Raw genomic sequence first — 23,364 nt, forward strand, 5'->3', positions numbered from 1 at the left:
ATCTTCAGCATTGTTCAGAAAGTTGAAATATTGTCAAGTAAGCTGGAAAAAGTAACATTTGTTTTATATAAAATTTGCATTTATTTATTTTATGGTTTATAAATCATTATTATAAATCATTATGTATGGTTTTTGTGAAATGCAAATGAAGGATAACTACTTTTGTTCTTGTATGTAATCTTTTGTCTAACAAAATTTACTCAACTGAAAACATAAAGCTTCATAATTGAGAAGATAAGCCATACTTGCCATGTGCAGCTTTTACTTTTTTTATGTAGAAACATTCCTCTGATTACTTGTAGACTTCTAAGCACCTTAAAGCAAATCATCTGGTTTCATCTGCAAAACATGTGCGTGTCCTGCATATGCCTTACAGGGAATTTATCATACAGTGTGGTAGTTCCCTGTCAGAGTATAAAAAAGTAACTGTAACGGTACATATATTTTGTTCTTCAAACTTTGAACTGTGGACCAGACTCCTCCTTTCCTCTCCTACACGTAGACAATACAGTAATTCCTAATTAATGCTTACTTGTGGAATTGTTTCCTCTTGCTCACCTGCCACATCTCTGAAAGATCACTTCAGCACATCGAAGTCCAATGCTTTTTCTTGGTATGTGGATTACTCTGTATTTTATTTAGGACGCTCAGAAGTTGATTGAATGGTTGTCATTTTTACCTATACAAAGGAACTTCGTGTCATTTCATTTCTTTTTCTGACTCTCAGTTAGTTAGTGTATATATGACCATAGGCAAATGTGAATTAGTGGCTGTGGAGAGACAGTTTCTCAGAATGTCCCAGATTTAATTATTCAATCACTATCACCTAAATGCAGAAGTACTGTAAGTAATGTTTGGGATAGAGGAGACTTGGCAAGGTGTCTGACAATAGTTTGCAGACCTGTTTCTCCATGTGGCTGTTTGAGGAAATGTATCTTTGCAGAGGATTTTGTCAAATGTTTTTCATGCTTACTTGGATGCCCTTAGAGGGCGAGAAAAATCTTTTGACATATTAGAGTGTTTCTGAGAGGAACTCATTTTCATGCCATTTTCAGGAAACTGATTGCAACTGGGTTATGTCAATCACAAATAATTGGGCTGAATTTATCATTGCATTTTTTTAATGAATACTTACATTATGATCTGACAAAAATAATACTTGTTTTGCGAACTTTGCTCTAAATGTATGTTTAGTTGCCAGAGACAAAGAATTGTTAAGATCTAGCTGCTGAGCAGTAGCTATTTTGTAATCTTTGAATATTGATTGCCTATTGTTGTGTTCAAAAGCATTGGTGAAAAGGCTTGAATAATATATTTGCTTAAGGAACCAGAACTCTTCTGTTAAAAATTCTGAATTCTATAAACATCATAATTATACTGCCAGTGCTTTGGGAATTCTGTTTCTGATAACCTGTTCTTTAGAATTTGTTTGAGTTATATTGGTTTGGTTTGTTTATATTGGACATAATTTCTAACTTGTAAATGAGCAATAATTTGGCAATATATGACATTATATTGAAACTTCACATAGATAAATGTTTCATAAGTAGGTGATACCTGAAACAGAACATTAAACAAACAGGAGACTTTTGCTGGTGTGGTGGGGAGTTATGTTAACTGCTATGGGTATTTACTCAGGCTTTGTACTGAAAGGGTTATGAAAAGGTCTACAAAGCAAGCTGCTCAGGTGATCGGGAACAGTAGGAGTTTTTGACAGCTTCCTCGGAACTGTTTTGGGGTGCTCATCTGGAAGGGAAGATGAAGTGTATACAGATAACTGAAAATGGCATTTGGGAGCTGAAAAAAGTATTTCTGTGGATCTGCTGAAGCATTATCAGTTGTTACAAACTGTTTCTTGTATTTTGGGAAACTGAGGGGTGTTGCATTTGAAAGAATGCACTTGAGTTGATACGATGTCATTTTATCCATTGTCATCCAGAAGATAAAGTATATTTAATGTGCTAACACATACTATTGAGAATTGTATTTTGATAATATATTAGGAATGCTTTTCTGAATATATACTTGAATATTCTGATATAATACCAGTTTTGAAAAACTTTGATTCTTGTGTCTTGAGAAAAGCAAAATTACACTAAATTTTAAGGTCCTTAAAAGCAGCAGTGGTGAGTTGCAGATAGTGTATCCTTCCGTCAATGTAAAAATGATACCTTGCTTACTTTTATTTCTGATACTCTGATAAATGCCTATTTTATTTCTTCTTCTATTGCTTTAGTCCTGTAGAAACATATTCATATTCTGATTTGTTAGTGTTGCTTAAGTTATTAATGCTTTTACCCATTGTGGTATGGCTCTGGGAGATGGGTTTAGCCTATCTGAATATGATAGATTTCTTTCATTAAAGATGGTCCTACTTCCTCCTCTGTTCCTTCACGCAGGGCTGTGCGCTCCTGTTGTTTCCTTTAAACTGATTTTAATGCTTGTATGACCCCTCAGTGTGCCAGTGCAGCTCACTAAGCCAGATGCAGAAGATTCTAGCAATAACATAGTGTTTTTCCCCTGAATAAGCTCACACCAGGGTCAAATAAGAATCAAGCACCAATATCATTGGGAATGGTAGAAAGGGCTAGGAGCATGGCAATAAGTGAGATGTTCTCTGTCACTGGGAACAAGCTGCTGGATTACAGAACTGTACCCTTAGTGACTGCTGGTTAGCACTTTGGAGTCTGACCTCATTTGTCCGCCACCTGAGCTGATAGTATTTCAGGGCTGGTGAGCTTTGCTAGTGTGCTTGAAGACTGGAAACTGTGAATCACTTGGCCTTTTTGTGTTGACCTGACTTTCCTCTTAGTCCAATGCTACCAGTTTCTTTTTGTTTGAAATGGATCTCCTCTGCTGAACATTGTTGAAGATGCTTTCAGTTTAGACTTCTTAATTTTTTTTTCTATTTTCTCTGTTCCTCCTCTTGATACAATTTGTACTGTGAGTTTGACCTCATTCTTTTTTAGGTTATCTATCAGTCAAACTGCCTGCTCTCTAGGAATTCAGTACAGATGGTTCTTTTTGAGAAGGAAAATATACTGAATTAGTAATTCATCTTCTGTGATACGATGTACTCTTTTCTGCTGCCTCCTTCCAGCTTATGATGATTGTGCTTCCTAAGTTGTTTTGTTTCCTTCATCCTTGGTTTTTGTTTTTTTTTTTTGTTGTTGTTGTTTTGGTTGGGTATTTTTTGTTGGTTTTTTTTTTTTTTTTTTGGTAACTCTTTGAGGAACATTTGCTATCTGATGTTGGATTGGCATTCCATTCTTGGACCTCTGCCTCCTTCTCAATGGGGAGAATTGCTTTGAATGATTAGCCTGCAGTTTTTATACTCCACAGAGGATGGCATACAGTGGCCACTGGGGGATGTGTTCTCATTCTGTTCTGCTGCTGTGGACTCCAAAGTTAAACATGTCTAATGATCTGCAGGAGTTTCACAGGTCTCAAATTAAGGAGCTAAAACCCAAAAGGGAGAAGCTTGCAATATTTTAGATAAATATTCAGTCTGTAGAGTCAATGGCAAATTCCACTTGAGTTCAGTGGAGTCATGATTAACCTTAGTATGTCTTGAGAAGCAGAATTACCAGGTAATGTTCTCTGATTTGTTTACGATATGGTCTTATAGCTCTGAAATGAGATCTTCTGGAGAAATGTGTGGTTCTAATTCAAATCCAGAAGATAAAGTAGTGCTGAGTAAAAGTAAATGTATCTCTATGATGTATAAGACAGTAGGTGGGAGCTAACATCACATCAGCTAACATGCTGCAGTGCCTAATTTGTTATTTAGGCAATAATCTTGTCCTGCAGTATTCAGTGAAAGTGTAGCAACCACATGTCTTATATGTGCCACTAGGTTATTTTCCATTTCGGCTAGCTCTCTGTCTTGTATTGCAGTATGCTTGCGGCAAAACTGTAAGGCTAATTTTCTCTTATCCAAACCAAAAGCATGAGCAAACATAACTTGATAATGGACTGAACTGGTAGGTCACACAGAACAATCTAACAGAATAAGCAGCACCTGTGCAGCACGACTGACTACACAGGTTTTTCAGTAACCAAAAGTTTATTTTTAAAAGCATTTCTTTCTCTTCAGTAAAAAAAAAATTGGAAAACTGTGCTTTATTTGAAACTTTATTAGCTAGCTAATCTATTGGATGACTGGGGTTGTTTTGGCATACCTGCTAGATTATCTGCTTGACCTAACAGGAGAGATAAAATTATATTTAAAAATTTTGTTCTACCCTCTCTCAAAAGTCATCAGTGGTAAAAAAATTAATCAATGAATGAGGAAAAGCATGTACTGTCAGCTGTGATGCCATTGGTATTCTGATGGTATCCAGCTCAGTGTCTGCTTCTCTGAGTGTAGACAGTGCGGTCTTCCAGATGTCTCGGTGTCTGGCCAAAATAGAGATAGTGATACAAAACAGATGGTCTTGTCTCAGGACAAAGCGGAGTTGATGCAAGCTGGTAGAGGAATGGAACTGGAAGAAACAGCAGAGCTTTAGTTGTTGGATGCCATCTTATACTCATTCTTATATTTGATTCACAGTTAGAGGTAACAAAGAGGGCAGTTGTCCCTTTGCAGCTAGACAGAAGTTTGAAGAGCAATAACAAAGATCCACAGTTTGTTTCTTCTGTCTTATTATCTAAGAGTTTTGGTGATTATCGTAGAATTACTGATATGTTACTGTCTCAGTCAGGACTTTAATGCACCTGGGGCTTGCTATGAACTTTCACATACAACATACTAAGTGTCCTTTGCTAAATGTGCCTGCACACATAGAGTTTAGAGGTTTCTTTGCTTTTTCTTTGCCTGCCCAAACTGTCCACTCTGAGATCACTCATACGAGTCCCTAAATTAAGTGGAACTTTGCTAACAGAACAGGTTAGTCTGCAGCTGGGTGCATTTGGGTATAGTGCTTGACTGAAAAGCACTTTTTAAAAAATGGGAAATGTGCTAGTTTCTGAGTAGAAAATTTAAGCATCTTGCTTCTTATTTAGTGTGTATCTCTCTTCATGAAGAAGATTCTCTGAAGGATAAGTAAGGTGTTTGACTACATTTGGAATCTGATCATTTTAAATTAAAAAAAAAAAAAAAAAAAGCAGCTAGGGAAAGAGAAATTTTTCCACTGTATGAATCCTTGATCTAGATAGGATTCAGGGAAAAGAGCATCTGTATGTATCTAGTAACTGGGACTCCAGAAATGCTTGTATTAATAATTTTTTGAAAGAAAGCTGTTGGAAGGTTCAGTGTTACTGGAAATGTTTGGCATACGATTATTTGTAATTGTTATGCTTTGCCTCAACTTTCATTTCAATAAACAGTGTATGAATTTCCACTGGCCTCTTGACAAGTCAGCTAAGCTTAATCCTGCCAAGAGGCTGGTAGAGTAAATTAGGTGGATGCAAAGAAACACAAATGTGACCCTCAGTGCAAAAATTGATTCATACAAAGCTAAACAGTTTAGTATCTTTTTTGACTGGTGAAAATTCACTGTAGTTGCTGTGTTTAATGAGGTGCAATACTGAATTAATGAATTATTATTCATCTTAGCTCATTTTTAAAAAACTTCATATAAACAGCATGCAAATTATCAGTTTAATTCAAAATGGATTTAAGTATGTTGTAATGGGAAAATCAATATTTTGAATTATTATATTGTAAGGAACATCTGTACTATGTTAACCAAATACACTTGAAAAATATTATGGCTGGCTTTTCTTTTTTTGAAAATAAAAAACCAAACTGAAATTAAAAACAAAATGAAACCTTTTAAATATACGTTCCTTTCTAATGCTTTGATATTTTTTATATCATTGAAAAAAGCTAACTGATTTAAACAAGGCTTATTCCATTATTATGATAAAGCTTTTTTTGGTGGTTTTCTTTAAGAATGCAGTGTTGGACTGAACTCTGAATTGCATATTCAAATAAGTATGGTGGTTGCATAAATAAATGACATCAGAATTTGAGCTGATTAGAAATATTGATCAAAATTTGCTTTTAATTTTAAAAGTTGCGTTACTTTAAAGCTCAAGTGCAAAAAAAAAAAAAAAAGGTTTGCCAAGGGAAAAGCATTAAAGGGCATTCCTTTAGATGCATTCTGAAGTCCAGAATTTCTATTTGTTTTGTGGATTTTCTCATTACGACCTTTTTGTGGTTCTATATTTTTATTATAGTGCAAGGAGTTTTGTCCAATTATGGCAGTTGCAGTGATGCATTACAGAATGTGACTAAACAAGTGAAATATCATAAATTTTATTTTATTAGAAATGCAGAAGTAACCAGTGTGCTCCAATCAATAGTAGATTCCCGTTGTTGTAAAAATAGTGTTTGAAATAATTCTTGAGCACTGAATGAAACTACCTAGTTTATTGTTTAGACCAAGGTGTTTGAACTCAAGGTGTGGGGCAACAGCGATTATATAGTCAGTTATTGTTGCTGAACTAGTGATTGGGCAGTGGTTATTTGGAGATATTACATCATTTGTCCTCGGATTACCAGTAGAGAATGAAAAGAGGGCACGATGCCCATTTTTTTCAACTATGGTTACAGACTTTCTGATGTAAATAAACTGGGACTATAGTGTTGCATTCAGTCAGTGGTTTGGGCAGTTGGGATACCCAAGACGTGTTTTGTGAACTCCATCTGTCCAATTTGAACCAAGGGTCTGAAGCCCAGACACTGCATCTTAGAGAGACTCTTAAGCTCTAAGTCAGTGCTCCATCAGTCTTGCCTGCAGGCAATTTGTTTTCTGTAGTAAACAAATATCCCACCTAGTGGAAAAGGAATAAGCAGGAGCCCTGAGGGACGGTGCTTAGTGTAGTTGTCTAAGATACTGAAGTGTGGTCTAGTGAAACTAGAAAATCTTCATCAGAACAGGCTACCTCCTATGTTTGTTAATTCCAGTCCCAGCTTAAAATAGGAAGATGGAGAAACTGAAGACAGATTCCTCACTCTTGCTGATTAAAAGTGAGAACTCAAATAGATGATTCATTGTATATTTCAGTACCTGCAAACAATGCTGCTTACTGTAGTCCCATGTTTCTTTTATGTTTTTGACTTTGGGGTGGGATAGTGGTAGGTTGAGTCTGACAAATGATACAGGTAGAGGTGAGCATGCAAACTCAAGGATTTAGCACCTTCATATTTCAATTGGATTTGTGTGTGGCCATCAGTGGAAGCACAAACACTAAGGGATTTTATTGTCAACTTGAGATGCTTATAAAGTAAGATCTCTTCAGAATATTGAGTTCAGGAATCTGAAGTGGCTCTAAGGAGTGTAAGTCTCTTGATGGATTTACTTAGGATGATATTTGCATCAACAGTCTATGGCATGAGTCTGAACTGGGCCAGATTCCCATTTTAAAGATGCTAGTAGGAAGACATATTAGAACATATGTAGTAGAATAACAGCATTGTCTACTCCATGACATCAAAGTCGTAGATGAATAAGAAGAAACAGTGAGATGTCCTGTAGCTAGTGTATTTTAGAAGATAACTCCAGTTTCACTTCTATTGAAATAAATGATTAAACATTGTTTTCAGGAGTAGATCATCAGGTATTCTGGATTAATAGTTCTTATTTGCCTGGAAGCTTAGTTCTTGCTGGTCCCAACAGGTTTTTGGTTTTTTTTTTTGGAATTAAGGTGGGATTTTTATGTCTTGATATAGGTAATAAAAGTTTATCTAAAACAGAGAGAATTGGTTAATATGTGTTTGGGTTTTTTTGGTTTTTTTTTTTTTGTTTTTTGTTTGTTTGTTTTTTGTTTTTTTTTTTTTTAATGAGTGGTAGAGCGTATTAAGAGTCTGTGCTTCAGTCAACAATCCTTGACAAATCAATGCTATGAACATGGAATACCTCAATGTCTATCATGATGTAAGAATACTGCCATGAGAAACTCATTGCCTCAGAGAAAGAGGCCTTGGTTTACTGGTGGATCAGAATTGACGGGTGGCTTGCGAGAACATAAATCGTAATTCTTTATCTGAATTTTTTACTCTCACATGAAAACATGTAGTGCTTTTCTTAGCATTAGACTGAACAAACTGAGCTGTCACAACCTCTGTAAAGATGAACTAGGACTTCTTCCAGTTTTGCAAATACTTTTTGAATTACTCCTGGGAAATTACTACATGTTTTATAATGGAGGAAGGACAGAAAAGTAACTGGATTTTATCAGTGTAGCGCATAACTTGAGTACGTGAGCCTTCTGTGCAACTGAACTTTCACCGCATTTAGTAGGAGTTTTGCATAAGAACAGCTCTGGCCTTAAAGTGAGTGGTGTGTGTCTTGTCGGAGATGTTTGTAAGATGATTCCACACCCTCTCATCCCAAAACATTAAGCAGTCTTGCACAGTTTCTAGAATACTTGGCATTAGTGCCCCTTTCCCTCTCCACAGCCTGTCCTCTGCAAAAAGAAAGGAAGTAAATAATTACAAAGTTCTATTTAAAAACATTACCTTGTTACTGGGCTATGTTCTTGTTTAGCTGAAATAGATACCCTTTTTCCCTTCCCTTTTTGATGAAACTTTTCTATTAAAAAAAAATCACAAAGAACTTAGCTTAGTGCAGCATTATTATTAATAAAGAAAACATCTGGTTCTGTGCTATGCTATATTACACTTGTGATCTTTATCTCACTTTTAAGTATTTTTGTGTATTGTTGTTATGGCAATGCATGAAGACTGCAGCTGTGTGAATTTATTTTGGTGAATTGCTGATTTGAGAAAAATGTAAGGGTTTTTTGTTTTGTTTTGTAAGTAGGTTTGGTTTTGGGTTTTTTTTTTTTTACTACACAGAACATACTTAGTGGAAATTGCAATAGGACCAAAGTAGGGTCTTCACATACCCATTTCATGTAGAGAATGGCAGAGCATTAACATTAAATCAAATAAATAAGTGTACAGTCCTGCATTAAAATAACAAACTTTCATTAACACAAGTGAGATTGTTTCATTTAAGTGAACTTCCAGCCTATCACTGTACAAAGATAGGTAACAATTTTCTAAGTATTTGAGAAGTTTCACAGTATTCTTGTCTTCTATCACATAAGCAATGATCAGCTTGTCTTTTCTTTCTCTCTTTTCTGAGTGAATTACCTCATTGCTGCTCAATAAAATCACTGAACCACTCAGCTGTATCATTGCAAGTTGGTCTAGCAAAGAATACAAAGAAAGAGAAAAGATTTAGTGTTCCAGACCCTGTAACTGAATTGACTTCTCAATGAAATCCTTTTTTGCTAAGACTGCTTCTTTCTGATATTACATGGAAACATCTTAACCTTTGAAAACATTTTTCTTTACTCTTAAAATGCGTTATTGCACTCATTGTTTGTATTTATTTTAAGAGCATCCTTATTTATGAACAAATATCTTTCTGCAAAACACACCTCAGTTGTTCAAAAATACAGTAATTTTAGTACTAAGCTGTGCGTGTATGATTTCTTGTTGGTTTGTTTGTTTGTTTTTTTTTTTTTTAATTAAGGACCTTCAATAATGAATGTGGTCAATCAGGAAGATTGCCAGATAGCACGTGAACTTACCCACAGCTCAAAAATCCCCATACAAAGTTATAGATACTGGGAATTGGACAGCTTCTCAAAGCCGAGTTGCTTTAATGAGAAGAAAGTGTAGTATCTGCAGGATAAATTTGAGGTATCCAGAAGAAACTTCAGTCATTCAGTACTGAGGCAGAAGTGCAGAAAGTGCAGTAATCAAAGTCCAATCAAACATTGCAGTTATTTTTCGAATTTGGTAGATGAGGTTATGGTTTTCTGTCTAGTTGGAATAGTAACAGCTTTTTGTAGTTTACCATGGATAAGTTCCATCCAATGCTGAATTAGATCAATGAAAATTCCTTGAGAAAAAGTAACAATTGTATATGATGTAGGGTTTTTTTTAAAGACTGCATTTTGGCATGCACATTACTGCTGTTGGTCTAACAGCATGTGACCATAAATCAAGACTGCATAATATTCTGCCTACTTGTCGGTTAGTTACAACGATAGGCACCTCTGGAATCCATATTTCTTGCACGAAGTTTTACTTGATTGTCTCTTGAGAGAAAAATGTTGGTAGTTTACTAAAAATGGAAAAAAAAGACATTTTTGATATACAGATTAAAATATAAAAGTTATAATAGAGAGCACTCTATGTCATTGCTCGATTGAAACAGTCTTAGTCATCAGAGAGCCAAAAGTTAATCAAGCGGAGAGCAGTTGAAAACCTCATTTAAAGAAATCACATCTGTTTAGGGGAGGAAAAAAAACCCTGAGGCATATGCTTTAATTTCATTTAAATTGTAATCCATCCAGTGGTTTACATCTGTTAAAAAATATGGAACTTTTCACACCTCTTTAAAGCACAATTAAACTCTGTTTATTTTAATGCATAATGTGTTCCGAATATGTAATACCTTTTCTGAAATAACTCATAGATGATTGACTTCATAGTTCTTTATCATATTGCCTTCCAAGTCATTTGAATTAGTTTGTATATTAACCATAGATGATATTTAAAGAGAAAGGTGTGGAAATGGTATAAATCAGTGCCAGAAACTTCAGTGGAACTGTCAGTTTATACAACCAAGCCAACAAATTTTGGGAGGGAGGAGAGTTGTCTTAAGCAGTAAAATAAAATGTTACAGATAAGAAAATCTAGTTCAAGGACTTCAGTCACAAAAAAAATCATTTCAGTTTAGCCTTGCTGGTTTTGGATGTTGCTTATTGAAGTGGATATCTCCCAAAAAGAGTGTTCTTAACATGCGTAATCCTGACAATCTGACCGCATTGCCCGGAGTTTGAAGCATGGTGGTAAGAGTAGTGTCTATGAACTATAGAGGACAACCAGAAATATTTCAGGTGATGATGTGGGGGGTTGTATCACTCTCTTTTGTGTATGAAGAGGGGCCTGGTACTCCACTGTGTATCTATAGTGACTACTTGTGTATTTTAAATTCTAATTGAACATTTCCTCTTCTGATTTTAAAGTTCTCTGTGACTTTTCCCCATCTGATGTCAGGCTTTAGAGTCTGCCTTTGTGCACTTTCTGCTCCACTCAGATATTTAACATCAGATTTATTTTATAAAAAGAATTATTTGAAAATACATGTGTATACATGATCTGAAATATATTTTAATTAGATGATCATATACTGTATGATAATCTGTACAAAACTTGCATATTTTATGTTAGCAAAAAATACACAGATTATCTCTAAAGAATGTCCTGACTATAAACCAAGAAAATTCATTTACGGTCTGAGCTGCACTATTCCAGGCTGATCTTGGGCAAAAAAAAATTCTCTGAGGGCATCATCTGTCTTCCTGCAAAATGGGAATGATTTCACAGTAGTAGAAAATCCAGTTATTATTATGAGTTGCCCAAATAGTACAACAATATGGTGAGTATAAGCGTGCAGATTATAATCTTTTTCAATGTGATATATGTATCCATTTCACATTTTCTGGGTTTAGCAGAGTGCTTTTATTTTAGCAATATTTTTTCATTGCTAAGTGAATAGACTATGAAAAAAAAACAGAGGAGGAGCATACACTCAAAAAAAAAAATTCACTTCGCTATACCCTGTATCAAATGGAGCTATTGGACAGCATCTCTTGATGACGAGTTTTTTATAAATGAATCAGAGAAGTAAAGATTGAAAAAAATATGCAGCACTGTCTGAAGTGGAAATGATACTGAATGTTTTTCCAGGAACCCCTTGTGACAGGGTGATAACATATAACTGAAAATCTTCTCAATTGTCTTTTCCTATTATTATACAAGTAACTGTGTGTGTTTTCTTCCTGATTTTTGAGTTGTTCCTTTCTCTAGTTGTTCTACAGGTGAAACACCTTTATTGCTACAAAATTTAATCAAGTGTTCATCCAGTCATTCTGTCTTGTTGCAGAGGATCTTGATGATCTAAGAATGGAAGGAGTAACAAGTGTGATGTCTTCTGGGAGTAAATTCAATCAAACTCGAAGTGCTCATGTGGCTGAGCCTCAAGCAAAAGTCACATTGAATATCTGCGCGAGATGTGCCAGGTAAAAAGCAAAACAAAGCCAGATCATGCTAACCAATACATTCTTTTCTCCAAGTTTTCAGCTATGTATTGTGCTTATGGGCCAGGTGATGACCTCTCTTGTGCTAAAGAAAAAATAATTACTTAGCTAGTGGCTACCCTATGACCTCTGGCATTTGGGTTGTGCAACTTACGTTTATGCTTGATATGTCGCATCAACAATGAATCAAAGAACATAGTTAGTCTTAGGCCTTACTTCACAGCTTGAAACTATTTTAAGCCTTTCTGTCTCTGAATTTCATTAGTTATTTGAGCTTCTGTGGTTTTTCAGGGGATGAATCAGGGAATTTAAAGGTTCAAATCCAATTTGAAAAGCACCTGTATAAATGGAGATTTAGTTGCACAGGTGCAGTTCAGGATTTCAAATAGTTGCTTCTTAGCACTTTATAATCTCATCCTGTTTCACCTCTGAGAAATAATTTAATCAGGTTGAACCCCTTTTGGTTTTGACAGCTGGAAATAATTCTTGCATTTACAGTATGAGGGCCAAATAAACAGGTTGGTATTCCTGTAGCCAAGTCAGCTTCAGAATGCAACACTAACAGAAAGCCCTTAAATTTCCTAGATGCATTCTTCTATGTAGACAAAAGCTCATTTGGAGAAAGGATTTAAGCCTGTTTAAATGACAAAACTAGCCTTCTCACCCTTCTGTTAATGGTTCAGATTAGCAAGAACAATAGAGGCATGCCAATTTTATCTGCCTGCCTTTGCCAATTGCTGCTCTATTGTGTAGTTTGAGAGGGGATTAGCCGCTTGTAAATAAAAAAGCAACCTGTGGTGAAATTAAGTCAAAAGTTTGGCCATATGCCACCCTACGTTTCTACTTTTTTTTTTCCCATTTTGCTTGTAAATTACTACTTTTAAAAGGCACTTATGTAGGAAGAAGGGCTACAAAACATTTTCTGATGCTCTGGGAGCATGAGTTACAGGCATACTGAATCACCCCTGCAATAGAATCTCTTTAGCAGGGTTGTGGAGCCTGAGGGAACTTCAGCTGACAGTACTGTCAGAGCAGCAGTGAGTGGATGGGCTTGTAATCCTAGGGAGTTTTACTGTCAGCAGTGTGGCCTTATGCTTTAAGAGAAGAGCAAGCGTGCTAGTCATGGTATTCTTTCCAATTCACTAGCAACGAATTGCTTATGTGTAAAATGTTTCCAAACAACTAGCCACATTTAAAATGTGGCACGTTTTTTTCAACTGGCACCTGTTGTCCATGGATTAACAAGTAGAAAGGTAAGGAAAACAGAAAAAATTTCTACATGGTCTTATAAAATTTACATAAAATTTTGTATGGATTACTATGAAGGTTAATTAAATTTTAAATTCCCTGAAGTAGCTGCTAACAGCAGGTGCCAAGACACTATATGTTCTCTCAGTCCTGCACACCAGGGAACAAACGGCTCAGATCTTAAGCCAAACCGAGCAATCTTGGCTGTTGCTATTGTCCTTTGACTGGCTGTACTATATGACTCTGCAGTCTAAAATATGAGTTGGGAGAGAAGGATCTCATAAAATCCCCTTTTGTCACTTCACTTAGAGGAGAATGCAAAGCAGTGCTTTATTTCACCTATACACATTCATTTCATTCCCTATCCTGTTTAATGCAGTTGAAGAGGAACTGGATGATACTTAGTTTACTGTGGTTCTTTTTCCCCTTTTGCAGTTTAGCAGTTTCTTTAAAGTTTGAAGGAATTAAAAAAATTCTCATTAGTAGCAAAGCAAGTCAAAAGACGGAAATGAGTATTGCTGTTGTATTCAGTAGTGCAGAAACTAACATTTATTCTTCAAGATGATGAAACCTATCTATTCTTTTGGAGCGTTCCTTCCTCCTTACTGAGTCTGAGGACACCTTTCCTCTCTTACTTCAAGACAGAGTTATTTCGATACCTCCAAGGCAGATTTGTCCATTGCCTCCTTGCAGCAGCTGAAGTAATGCGTAGAGAGAGTTGCATGAAGCAAGTGGCTTCAAGGATACGAAGATAGGGTTTTCTCCTGTTTGGTTCCGAGAGCAAATCAATTTTATGTTACTCAGCGATATAGCCATTGAAAATACCGTACTATAAAATCACAATGTGAGTATTTGGGTCATCTCTGTGAAAATTTCTCAATGTCAGCATTTATCTTCATAGTTAAGACAAAGCTTAGTATTTATTGTAAGGTGGTAATACAGTACATATTCTCTTCTGTAAATACTATGGGATTTCATTGTAGGCACATTTGAATACAATTGCAAAAGAAGTCAGTGTAAGTTGTTGTTATGCATGCTTTTGGTTACAATTAAACAGATGGCCTTCCTCTTAATTTCTCTCATTTTTTTGGTTGTATAAAGTGATTTGAAATGACTAGAGCTATTAATGGTGGTGGGTATTCTGGAGGTAATAGGGCTTGTCAGATCAGATTACCAGATCAGGTTTGCTTGACGGTATTTTGACTGTCTGTAGGAGGAATATGACCTTTTACTTGAAATTTGATTGGCAGAATTCCGAATGTTAGGAAGCATGCTTCTTGACTCAGACAAGAAGTTTGATTTAACTCTTGTATTTGCATAATCTAATTCTTTCACATTACTAGGATTTTTTTTTGTTGTTTGTGTTTTTTGGGTTTTTTTTTTTTTAATCCTCTGCTCTGATTGCTCTCCAGTTAATTTATCTTCTGTGATACCTCCTCCAGAAGGTTCCTTGCTTCCTTGGACGTGTTGGGGTTCTTCTGAGATGGATTTATTTAAACAATTGAAGGAGTGCCTCAGTGCTAGCTTTAACTTAATTTGGCTTAATTTTTTTGGATCTCACTTGGAAATGACAAATAGTCTTACCAAGTTCCACCCTAGTTCTTCATTAAAATAATGTGTAAGTTTTAGACCTTCCTGCCACTAGGATTACATTTTCTTGCCCTGGATCATTAGAATTCCCTCATTATTTGAGAATTAGACAGAACAAGTCTATGGCTATGTATAGGTTTCTGTGTAGGAATGCTGATTTAATTCTGTGTGCCCACTGAGAGAGCACCTGCAGTAGGGTACAGTGCAGCAATGTCTTATCTTTTCTGTGGTTTCTATAGTTTCCTACAAATGGGCTAAACATGGGAGCACAGTAACTTGTGCGAAGAGTGAACTGAACCAGCTCTTTCCCCCATGCTGACATATTTGTCGTCCAACTTCATTTAGCTCTAATTTAGCTCCTTTCCTTTGTACCACTCAGTTATATTAGAAAGTAAGGACCCAAATTCTAGAATATAATAGGAGGACAATACAAGGAACTTCTAGTTCCCTCTTTCTCTGTCAGTACAGCCTTATTCCTTTGCTAGTAACTGTCCTTTAGTTCAAGAGAATATTAAATGTCCTGTGTAGCTGGTTTGTTCTGACTGTCACTAGGCTGTGACTCTGCACGGTAATAGTTCTTCCTTTTGAACTCCCCTATTCTATTTCTGATGCAGTGTTTAACACAGTGTCAGAGGAAGATTTTAAAAAAGAATGTCAAATGGGAGTGACTATAATTAAATACTTTGTTACAAGACAAATCAAGTTTATATTGTGGGGGAAACCTGCGATGCTGTTGAGATGCTGTACTTGGCAAAGCTTTCTCGCTTGCCTTAAGTCTCTTAGACAAAATTAAGGGCTTTTTCATGAATTGTAAGAAATGTAACTGAGAATGGACATAGTTTGAACTAGAATAAAACTAGTTTAGAAACTAGTATCTAACCTTCAGTGCTGATAAGTTCACCAATCATCTTCAAATAATAGATGGGTAGAGTTGTGACAGGCCACGTCAGCAATTTTAATAGAAGGTAAAGTTCTACACCCAGACATCTAGGAGGTTAAGATGGGGGAGTCTTTCAAGCTATCCCACCAATTTGGTTTTTACAGCTTATGGTTAAATATACAAAAAAAAGGTCCCCACAAAAACAACCAAACAAAAAACTCTCAAACCCCTAAAAAACAGAGATGGAGAAAGAGAAATAAAAGGAGGGGTTAATTCTTCTGGAGTTTAAATTGGTTTGTAGACTGGAATATAGCTGTAAGAAACAGAGAGCTTACTGTTTTCTGTATAGATGTTTCACACACGATGAGCGAAATGCAGATGGATAACAGCTTTAAGAGGTTTTTCAAATGGGAAAGTAGCTACAGAACAATGTTATTCCCATAGCTGCTCTTGGACTACAGTGCGAGTTAAGCAGCATATTAAGTCATCTAAATAAAGGGGTGACATCATTCACAAGGTGGAACAAAACAAGGTTTATAGATACAGGAAAAAAAAAGGCTACAAAACCCCCTGTATTTGGAGGGTTTGCTTTTTGCTATTTAGTCTGGAAAATTAGCAAAGACACTTATTATTACAACTGATCTGGGTTTACATCATTTGAGCAAAAGTTTTGTAATAAAAATTCCTTCTTCATCTAAGGGCACAACGAGTCTGACTGACTTAGAGAATAGACTGACTCATTCTATAACAAAATTTTGTGAATCCTTTCTCACATACGGGCAAAACAAATGAATTTCAGGTTTGGCTGATGAATCGTGAGACACCCGCATACATAAGCAAAAGTTATATGGGTTAAATAAAGATCTAAATGACAATTTGTAAAAGCCAAACAACACTGTGATATTTTCTCATGTATTGTGACTTGCACATTGAGCGTTTTGCAAGAATTTAATGAGGCATAAGTTATAAGATAATATTAATGTACTATTGAATGAATTTTAGGGGTTTTAGTTTTTCTCCCCCCCCCCCCTCCCCCCAAGGACCACCCATTAGCCTTGTATGCCCACTGCCATGCTTAAAAGTTAAATCTTGTTCTTGTGGAGTCTTGCCAATGCATTCCTGGAAGTAAGAAGCTTTTTGTTTTTAATAGCGCAAGGGCTGCATTCATTCTTCTTAACATCAATAGAATACAAAAAAGGGGTTGCATGTGATTAAAAAAGAAATGGGATTATAGAAAACATACTGTGCCACAAGCTTGAAGGCTTCTGAACAAGAATGTTGGGAAGGAGCACTAGCTGCATACAAATGTAGGTTTGAGATGCAATATTTCAGTTAATATCTTAAGATTAGCTAGAGCAAAAGCATGATGTCCTGAGACCTTTTAACATATTAGAGGAATCAAATATATAGGTATAAACAAACAAAGTACATCTGTACATTAAAAAGTAAATGTGGCTTTTCTAACCGTCACCATTGGGATGTGGAGAACAGTTCAAGTATAGTAACTTGTGTGCTTGAGCTGCTAATGTAGAATAAACGAGATGCTCTGTGCATGCTACCATTTACAGATGCTCTCTGAAAACTTGTCCTCCAAACAACCTGCAAGTTAGCTTGCTTGTTTTCTGAGGCCAGTTAACTTTTCTTTAACCATCTGGACTTCTGCAGTAGTAAGTTTGGTTTTCTATGGCGTAGTCTCCACCACTTTCATTCTTACCTGGGATGTGGTCATATAAACTACATGGTACTATGTGAAATTTAAGAATCACAAGTAGGTTCACTGAAATACACCACTGGACTTTAAGCAGATCTTCATGACATAGAGCCACAAGGACTGTGAACATGAGGAGGAGGAGACAAGAGAACTGAAGGAACTAGCTATAAATTGTCACTAATTGCAGAATAATGGTGGAAAGAATATGGTTGTCTGGATATACCGTGACATATCTCTCCAGAAAAGAAAATGAATTATTTGTTTGGTTGAGGAATTCTCTGGTGTTAATCTAGCTTCAACCATTTTAGAGTCCTACAGAGTGAGAGTTTGTATGGAGTTGCTTTATCTGAGTATCACAAAGCTATAACAATTCTAATGAGACTTGAGATCATTAAGAAGCATTTGGTGGAAAATTTGATAATGAGCTGTGCAGAACATAGTCTGAAGCTTGACAAATGGATCTTATTTAACTATCAAAAGCAGAAAAGCTGATGACTGTAAATAGAGAAAAAACTGCTGTTAAACAAGCCATGTTACTGCATGTACTGTCCACAGACAACACTACTGAAACTTCAGACAACAGAGAAAAATTAATGAAATTAATTGCCTGTATGAGCAAGATCATATAATGAGAAAAGTCTATGTCTAAAACACAGAAAAGATTATAAGCTTCTGGAAGATTTTCTCAAGTGAAAGAAAGAAGCTGACTGAGCTACCTGAACTTCAGCAGTGCACTAGATGCTTTCCTTATTATTTATGGCTAGTCTGCTCTTATTGTCATTGCATTCCCTGCACAGAAACCATTAGGATGGTTGACTTCTGAAATGGGATGGCTCCTCCTATCTTATTCAGGCGTGTAATCCCAGACTAACTCCGAAGTTGGGGATGGCAAGGTGTTAGGGAGTGGGTGCTGCACTGTGCAACAGAGTCTGATCAGGTAGGGTTAGGAGGGGCAACCTCTCATGCCATAGATCCTGGAAGAAGGGAGGATGCGGAGTTTGCCACTGGTGTGTTTTTTAACAGGTGGTCTGGGTTTAAGTTCTGCAAAATTAGACCAAGCTGTACTTATAGATCTGTTGGCTCTGTTTTCAGCAGACTGCTGTTGAAGTTTGAGTGTGAAGTCTTCTTTCCCAGGCTGATCTGTTTTAGTGTGAGTCACTCTAAAGGGAGTAGTACCTTGAAAATTCATGCAGGACTGAAAGATATTAAAATTGCATAGACTGTTTTTTTCTTATCCTGAGCATATGTAACAGTAGGTGGTGTCTGGGTGAGATGATAAAAGGCTATGCCTACACTGAAATTTGGCAGGGAGGTTTCTGCTTATGCGAAAATTCCTTAGCTGTTAAATGAATTGTCAAAACTATTCAGTGATAGCACCTGCAGATGCAAATTTAAAGGTGGTTCAGGTATTTATAGGTGATTTAGGTGTGTTTACATGACCTATAATTATCCCTTTAACTGCAGTGTTAATATAAACCAAGAGGTGATGGAATTAGATAAAAGAGAACGTGATCACTGGGAATATAAAATCATCTGTTCCTACCAGAGTTTCAGAGGTAGAGCACTGTGTGTGTGACTTCAAAGGATGTATTTGAATCTCTGTTTTTCTTTATAGACTTTTAACTTCTTTTCTAATTTAATGTTTTGTGGGAAGTAACCTACAAATGGTGGATCTTGGAATGCATATGACTAGAAATTGGGATTTGAGGAGAATAGATTGTAATTTCTGGTATCGCAATCATGATATAACATATCTGTTTGCAAAACCTAACATTAAATTTCCTGTTTAGACCTAACCTGTAGTTTTGATTCCGCTTTTCGCTAGCTTTCTTTGCTACTCCCCAAAGGTCTGTGTAAATAAATGCATAGTGAGTATTCTGTCAGAGTAGAAGATGCAGAGCATCCAGATGACTCACATTTAAATCTTTTATTATGTTCCCCACTAAGTTTCGTTTTTTTTTTTCTGTTTTTTATTGACCAGTTGATTTTGAATCATTATGACTCCCCTGCTAGCTTCATTCTCCGTCAGGAATTTTAGGTAAATTTGTCCTTTTGTACATTTAAATAGGTTTTGATTTGTCTAGAGTACAGCCTTTTACACAGAAATGTAACAAATAACCTCCTGGCATTTGTCCTTTACTTATTTATGGGTTTTATAAAAGATTTTAGTCTTTTTCCATGTGCAAATACCTTTGAAACATGTAATCTTTTAAAGGAAATAGCTAATTTCTGTCTAGTCATGCAGCAGAAAGGTAGGAAACAGGATGATATAATGTCATACAATTTGTATTCCTAATTAATCAATAATATGTGGATATGTCAGAATAACTTCTCAAATCCTCCATATAATCCCTGGTTTGGCTCTGTACACTGTGATGTAGTACTGGGGAATGGATACAGGTATACGTGTGGTTTGGTACATGTATTTGCATAAGGAATAGTTCTTGTATGTCTGCCCAGTAGTGGTAAGGCCAGCTTAGTGACTCAGTTTCTGGCAGAAACTTCTGGTTTGTTAATGTTCCTGAAATTTGGGAGTAAATGACTTCGAAGTACCAAGGGAAAAACTGTTTCCAAACTAAAGTGGTTGGTATAGAAATAATTTTGGGGCAAAAATTCTCTGACTGGAGTTCATACACAGAATATTAGGAAGTTTGTGTCTTCAAATGTTACTAAACCTTTAGATTGTGTTTACGTGTTTTTTCTTTCTGGTCTTGCGTTTTATATCAGCTTTCTGTCTGTACTATTTCTAAGTGGCTATTCTTACAGAGGAGAAAGTACTAAACATTCCAGATGACTCCTGTTACTATTTTTCATTCTTTTTTTTACTTTACTTTATGTTTTGTAAACTTAGTTTTATTGGACCTCTTGTTTCAAAGAGTTGAATTTTTCTCATGTTTGTGCTTGCTTCACAGACTTTTTCCTAAACAAAGTGTTTTATTTGCATCTTCTTCGTTTAAAGAGTGGCAGACAAGCAAATGAAACTCTATATACGTAGTGCTTTATAACTTTTAAAAATCCCTTTTCACTTTGGAATATTGTGGAGAAACCCCATATTTTTCCTTTTGCTACTTAGAACTTCTTATAGGGTAGAAAAACTAAAATAATGACAAGAAAAGAAAAAGTTATGGCAAAAAAAAATTAGTCAAAACATTTTCCTTTAGTTTCTTGGCTAAGTTGAATATGAACAGTGATCAATTTGCCCAGCTTTGATGCATAAATAACCACAATAGTGTATTCATTGTCTTCTCTTGATTTTGTAAGTGTTAAAATAAACCACTTTATCTTTCGTTTTCTGGACTGGTTTACCACTTTGGCATCTTACTTGTTCTTTAAAAAAATAGAAAAACATTACAGAAAAAAATAATTTAGAAAATGTTTTTACTGGTCCTAGCAGTTATCAGAGACAGAGAACATAAATTAATTTTTAAGAGTTAGTAAGTTGATTTGCCAATTTGTCAGAGTAAGACACTGACTTGTCTTTCCTTTCACTGACTCGTGTTTCTTTTGAACATGTTGCTATATACAAAATAGAAAATATCTGTGTAATTTCAAATTATTTTCTGAGTTCATGGATCTAAGTTTGACCTCTAAAATGCACAAGATACTATAGTTTTTAATCCTAAACCTTAATTAGTGTTATGGCAAACTCCCAATCACTGTGTGTTTTAAAAGAACAGCCAAGGTCTCTCTATTTTCAAAATCTTAGCCACGTCTTTGGAAGGGAACAATGTAAGACAGGAAAGTTATAGCAAGTGCTCAAATAGAAATCCCAGGAGGATCAGATGTCATTCCTCTCTCTTTTTTACCAGAATTTCCCACTGGATAAATCCACCAAGCAATAATTTCAGACCTATCAGAAGTTCCACAAAATACTGTGATAATGAAAACATCGTCTATTATCAAAAATTATGTAAGCTGTGGAGAAATCAGTATTTTCAGATGAAGCATATATCTATTTGCAAGGAACAGTGTGTGTCTGTGTCCTCGAATTACACGATATTTTAAGGGATTCAGCATTTCCATCCAAGTTTGATTTAACAGCTATTTTATTTCCTTAAAAGGCTGCATGTGTGGGGTAGACCTGGTTTTGACATAAATAACTGTCAATTAGCATAAGAGAAATGCAAGAAAGGTGTTTGCATGTTAGTAAAAGTAGACTTACACTTGAAACGTGCATTAGATATGTAAAATTTGCATGTGAATTGCATCTTTATACATACATCCTAATATTGTTCTCGTGATAGGACTGATTTTGGAAATTGGCAGTTAGTGCATCAAGTTGATCTGGAAATAGCTCTACTACAACTTTACTGACAGAATTAGTGTCTGGTTTGGATTATGAAGGAAGAATACAGTATAAGATGCTGTGAGTTAATGGTGTGTCACTAGACCATCTCTTCTAAGAACTGTTGTTCAACAGTAGATGTATTTTTTTTTTTTGTCTGAGGCTGATTGTAAAAAGATAGAATGGATATGAGGAGGATGGTACACTTGTAAACATCTAAAAACACTGTTGAAAAATTCTAAAGAGTAGACTTAAAGGATTTTTTCTTTTTTTTTTTTTTAAGTTCTTTTGAGTGTATCAGTCTTGATTTGTAATAATGAAAGCAGTAGGAGCGTATTTGAAAATGAAATTAGTATTACTTTATGTAGCCCTGAAAATTATTGTACTGTCTCTCAATTTAGTAGAGGGTAACATCCAATTCACCCTGTCCTTCATTTATAGATCTTGTCAAGACATCAATTTCTCTTTTCCCCGACAAAACACATTTAACCCTCTCAATAATTTAAAAAGACAAGTGCTGTCCCAAGCCTTTGTCCGTTCCTTTCCCTTGCTCTCTTTGATGTGTGCTTTGCAAGCTAATTCTTTATTGCGATGTTTATAGATTCTTTCTGTTTGATACTACACTGTGGTGTGTGTATCAGCAATAGCAGTTGCTTCTGGATGCAAACGATACAGGGAAGAAGCCAGGAGATCATGAGGTTGGGGAAGCTTGGTCATAATTGAAGGCTCTGGATAACAGTTTAATATAGCTCTTAAAGACACACATGCACACACACACACAAAATACTCATTCACAAGTCCTAGAAAAAATGGTTCACAGGGGAAGAAAGAGTGTTAAGTCTGAAAAGACTGACAAAGACTGTAATTTTTCTCCTGTGAGATAATGGTTTGAAACCAGCAGCAGATAAAAGATTGCCATAAGAATGGCTTAATTCCCCATCTTGTAAAAGGATTAGATAATTCAGTCTCTTTATGGATTCCATACTCTGGGAAATATATTTCCACTTTTGGTTCTCCTCAGAAATAGCTGCAGAGTGTACTTATTTAAATGCACAAAGACCTGCATTCAGACATTTTGAAAAGGCAAACAGCACACAGAAAAGATTATTTTCCAGGCTGGGTGAATGTGGAAGTTTTGCTTCGCAAGTGGATATTCTAGTTTTACCGGCTGAAAACATTATGGCTGTGAATTATGTATTGGTGACATGGAAACTTTCCACTTTTAATTTGCAGAAAGAGAATGGACTTCAACCAAAATCCATTTTTAACTGCAGTTTTATGAATTTTCAAATAATTTGCTGTGTTTCAGTGTGCAAGCACCGAGAAAGAGTGTCCTTAAAAAAAAGTGAGTGCAAAAATAAGAAACAGACTGTGATCTGAATAGCATCAGTGAAAATGGAGTTATTTTAGATTAACTGTACCTTAGATCAGGGCAAAACTCTAAGAATATAAATGCTGTCTATCTCACATAAAATGAATTGACGGTAGTAACAACATACTCCTGCCTGAGTAGAGCTTTGCACTACTTCTTTAAAATGAATGTAAAGGTATTATAAATCTCTGTTGGGGAGCATGCTGAAT

The 23,364-nt window shown here is 35.7% G+C and overlaps 1 protein-coding gene across 4 annotated transcripts in view; it reads left to right on the forward strand.

The window, feature by feature from the left end:
* The window catches only part of C2H8orf34 (chromosome 2 C8orf34 homolog), a 201,167-nt gene that overhangs the window by 103,479 nt on the left and 74,324 nt on the right, over window positions 1-23,364 (forward strand). For all 4 annotated transcript variants that reach the window (XM_086742392.1, XM_086742396.1, XM_086742394.1 and 1 more), the window contains one exon: window positions 11,916-12,051. In XM_086742392.1, the coding sequence (XP_086598518.1) occupies window positions 11,916-12,051 (136 nt within the window). The remainder of the gene's footprint in view (window positions 1-11,915; window positions 12,052-23,364) is intronic.

The sequence above is a fragment of the Chlamydotis macqueenii genome, chromosome 2, assembly GCF_036417535.1.
Source record: "Chlamydotis macqueenii isolate bChlMac1 chromosome 2, bChlMac1.mat, whole genome shotgun sequence".
In the NCBI taxonomy this organism is placed as follows: Eukaryota; Metazoa; Chordata; class Aves; order Otidiformes; family Otididae; genus Chlamydotis; species Chlamydotis macqueenii.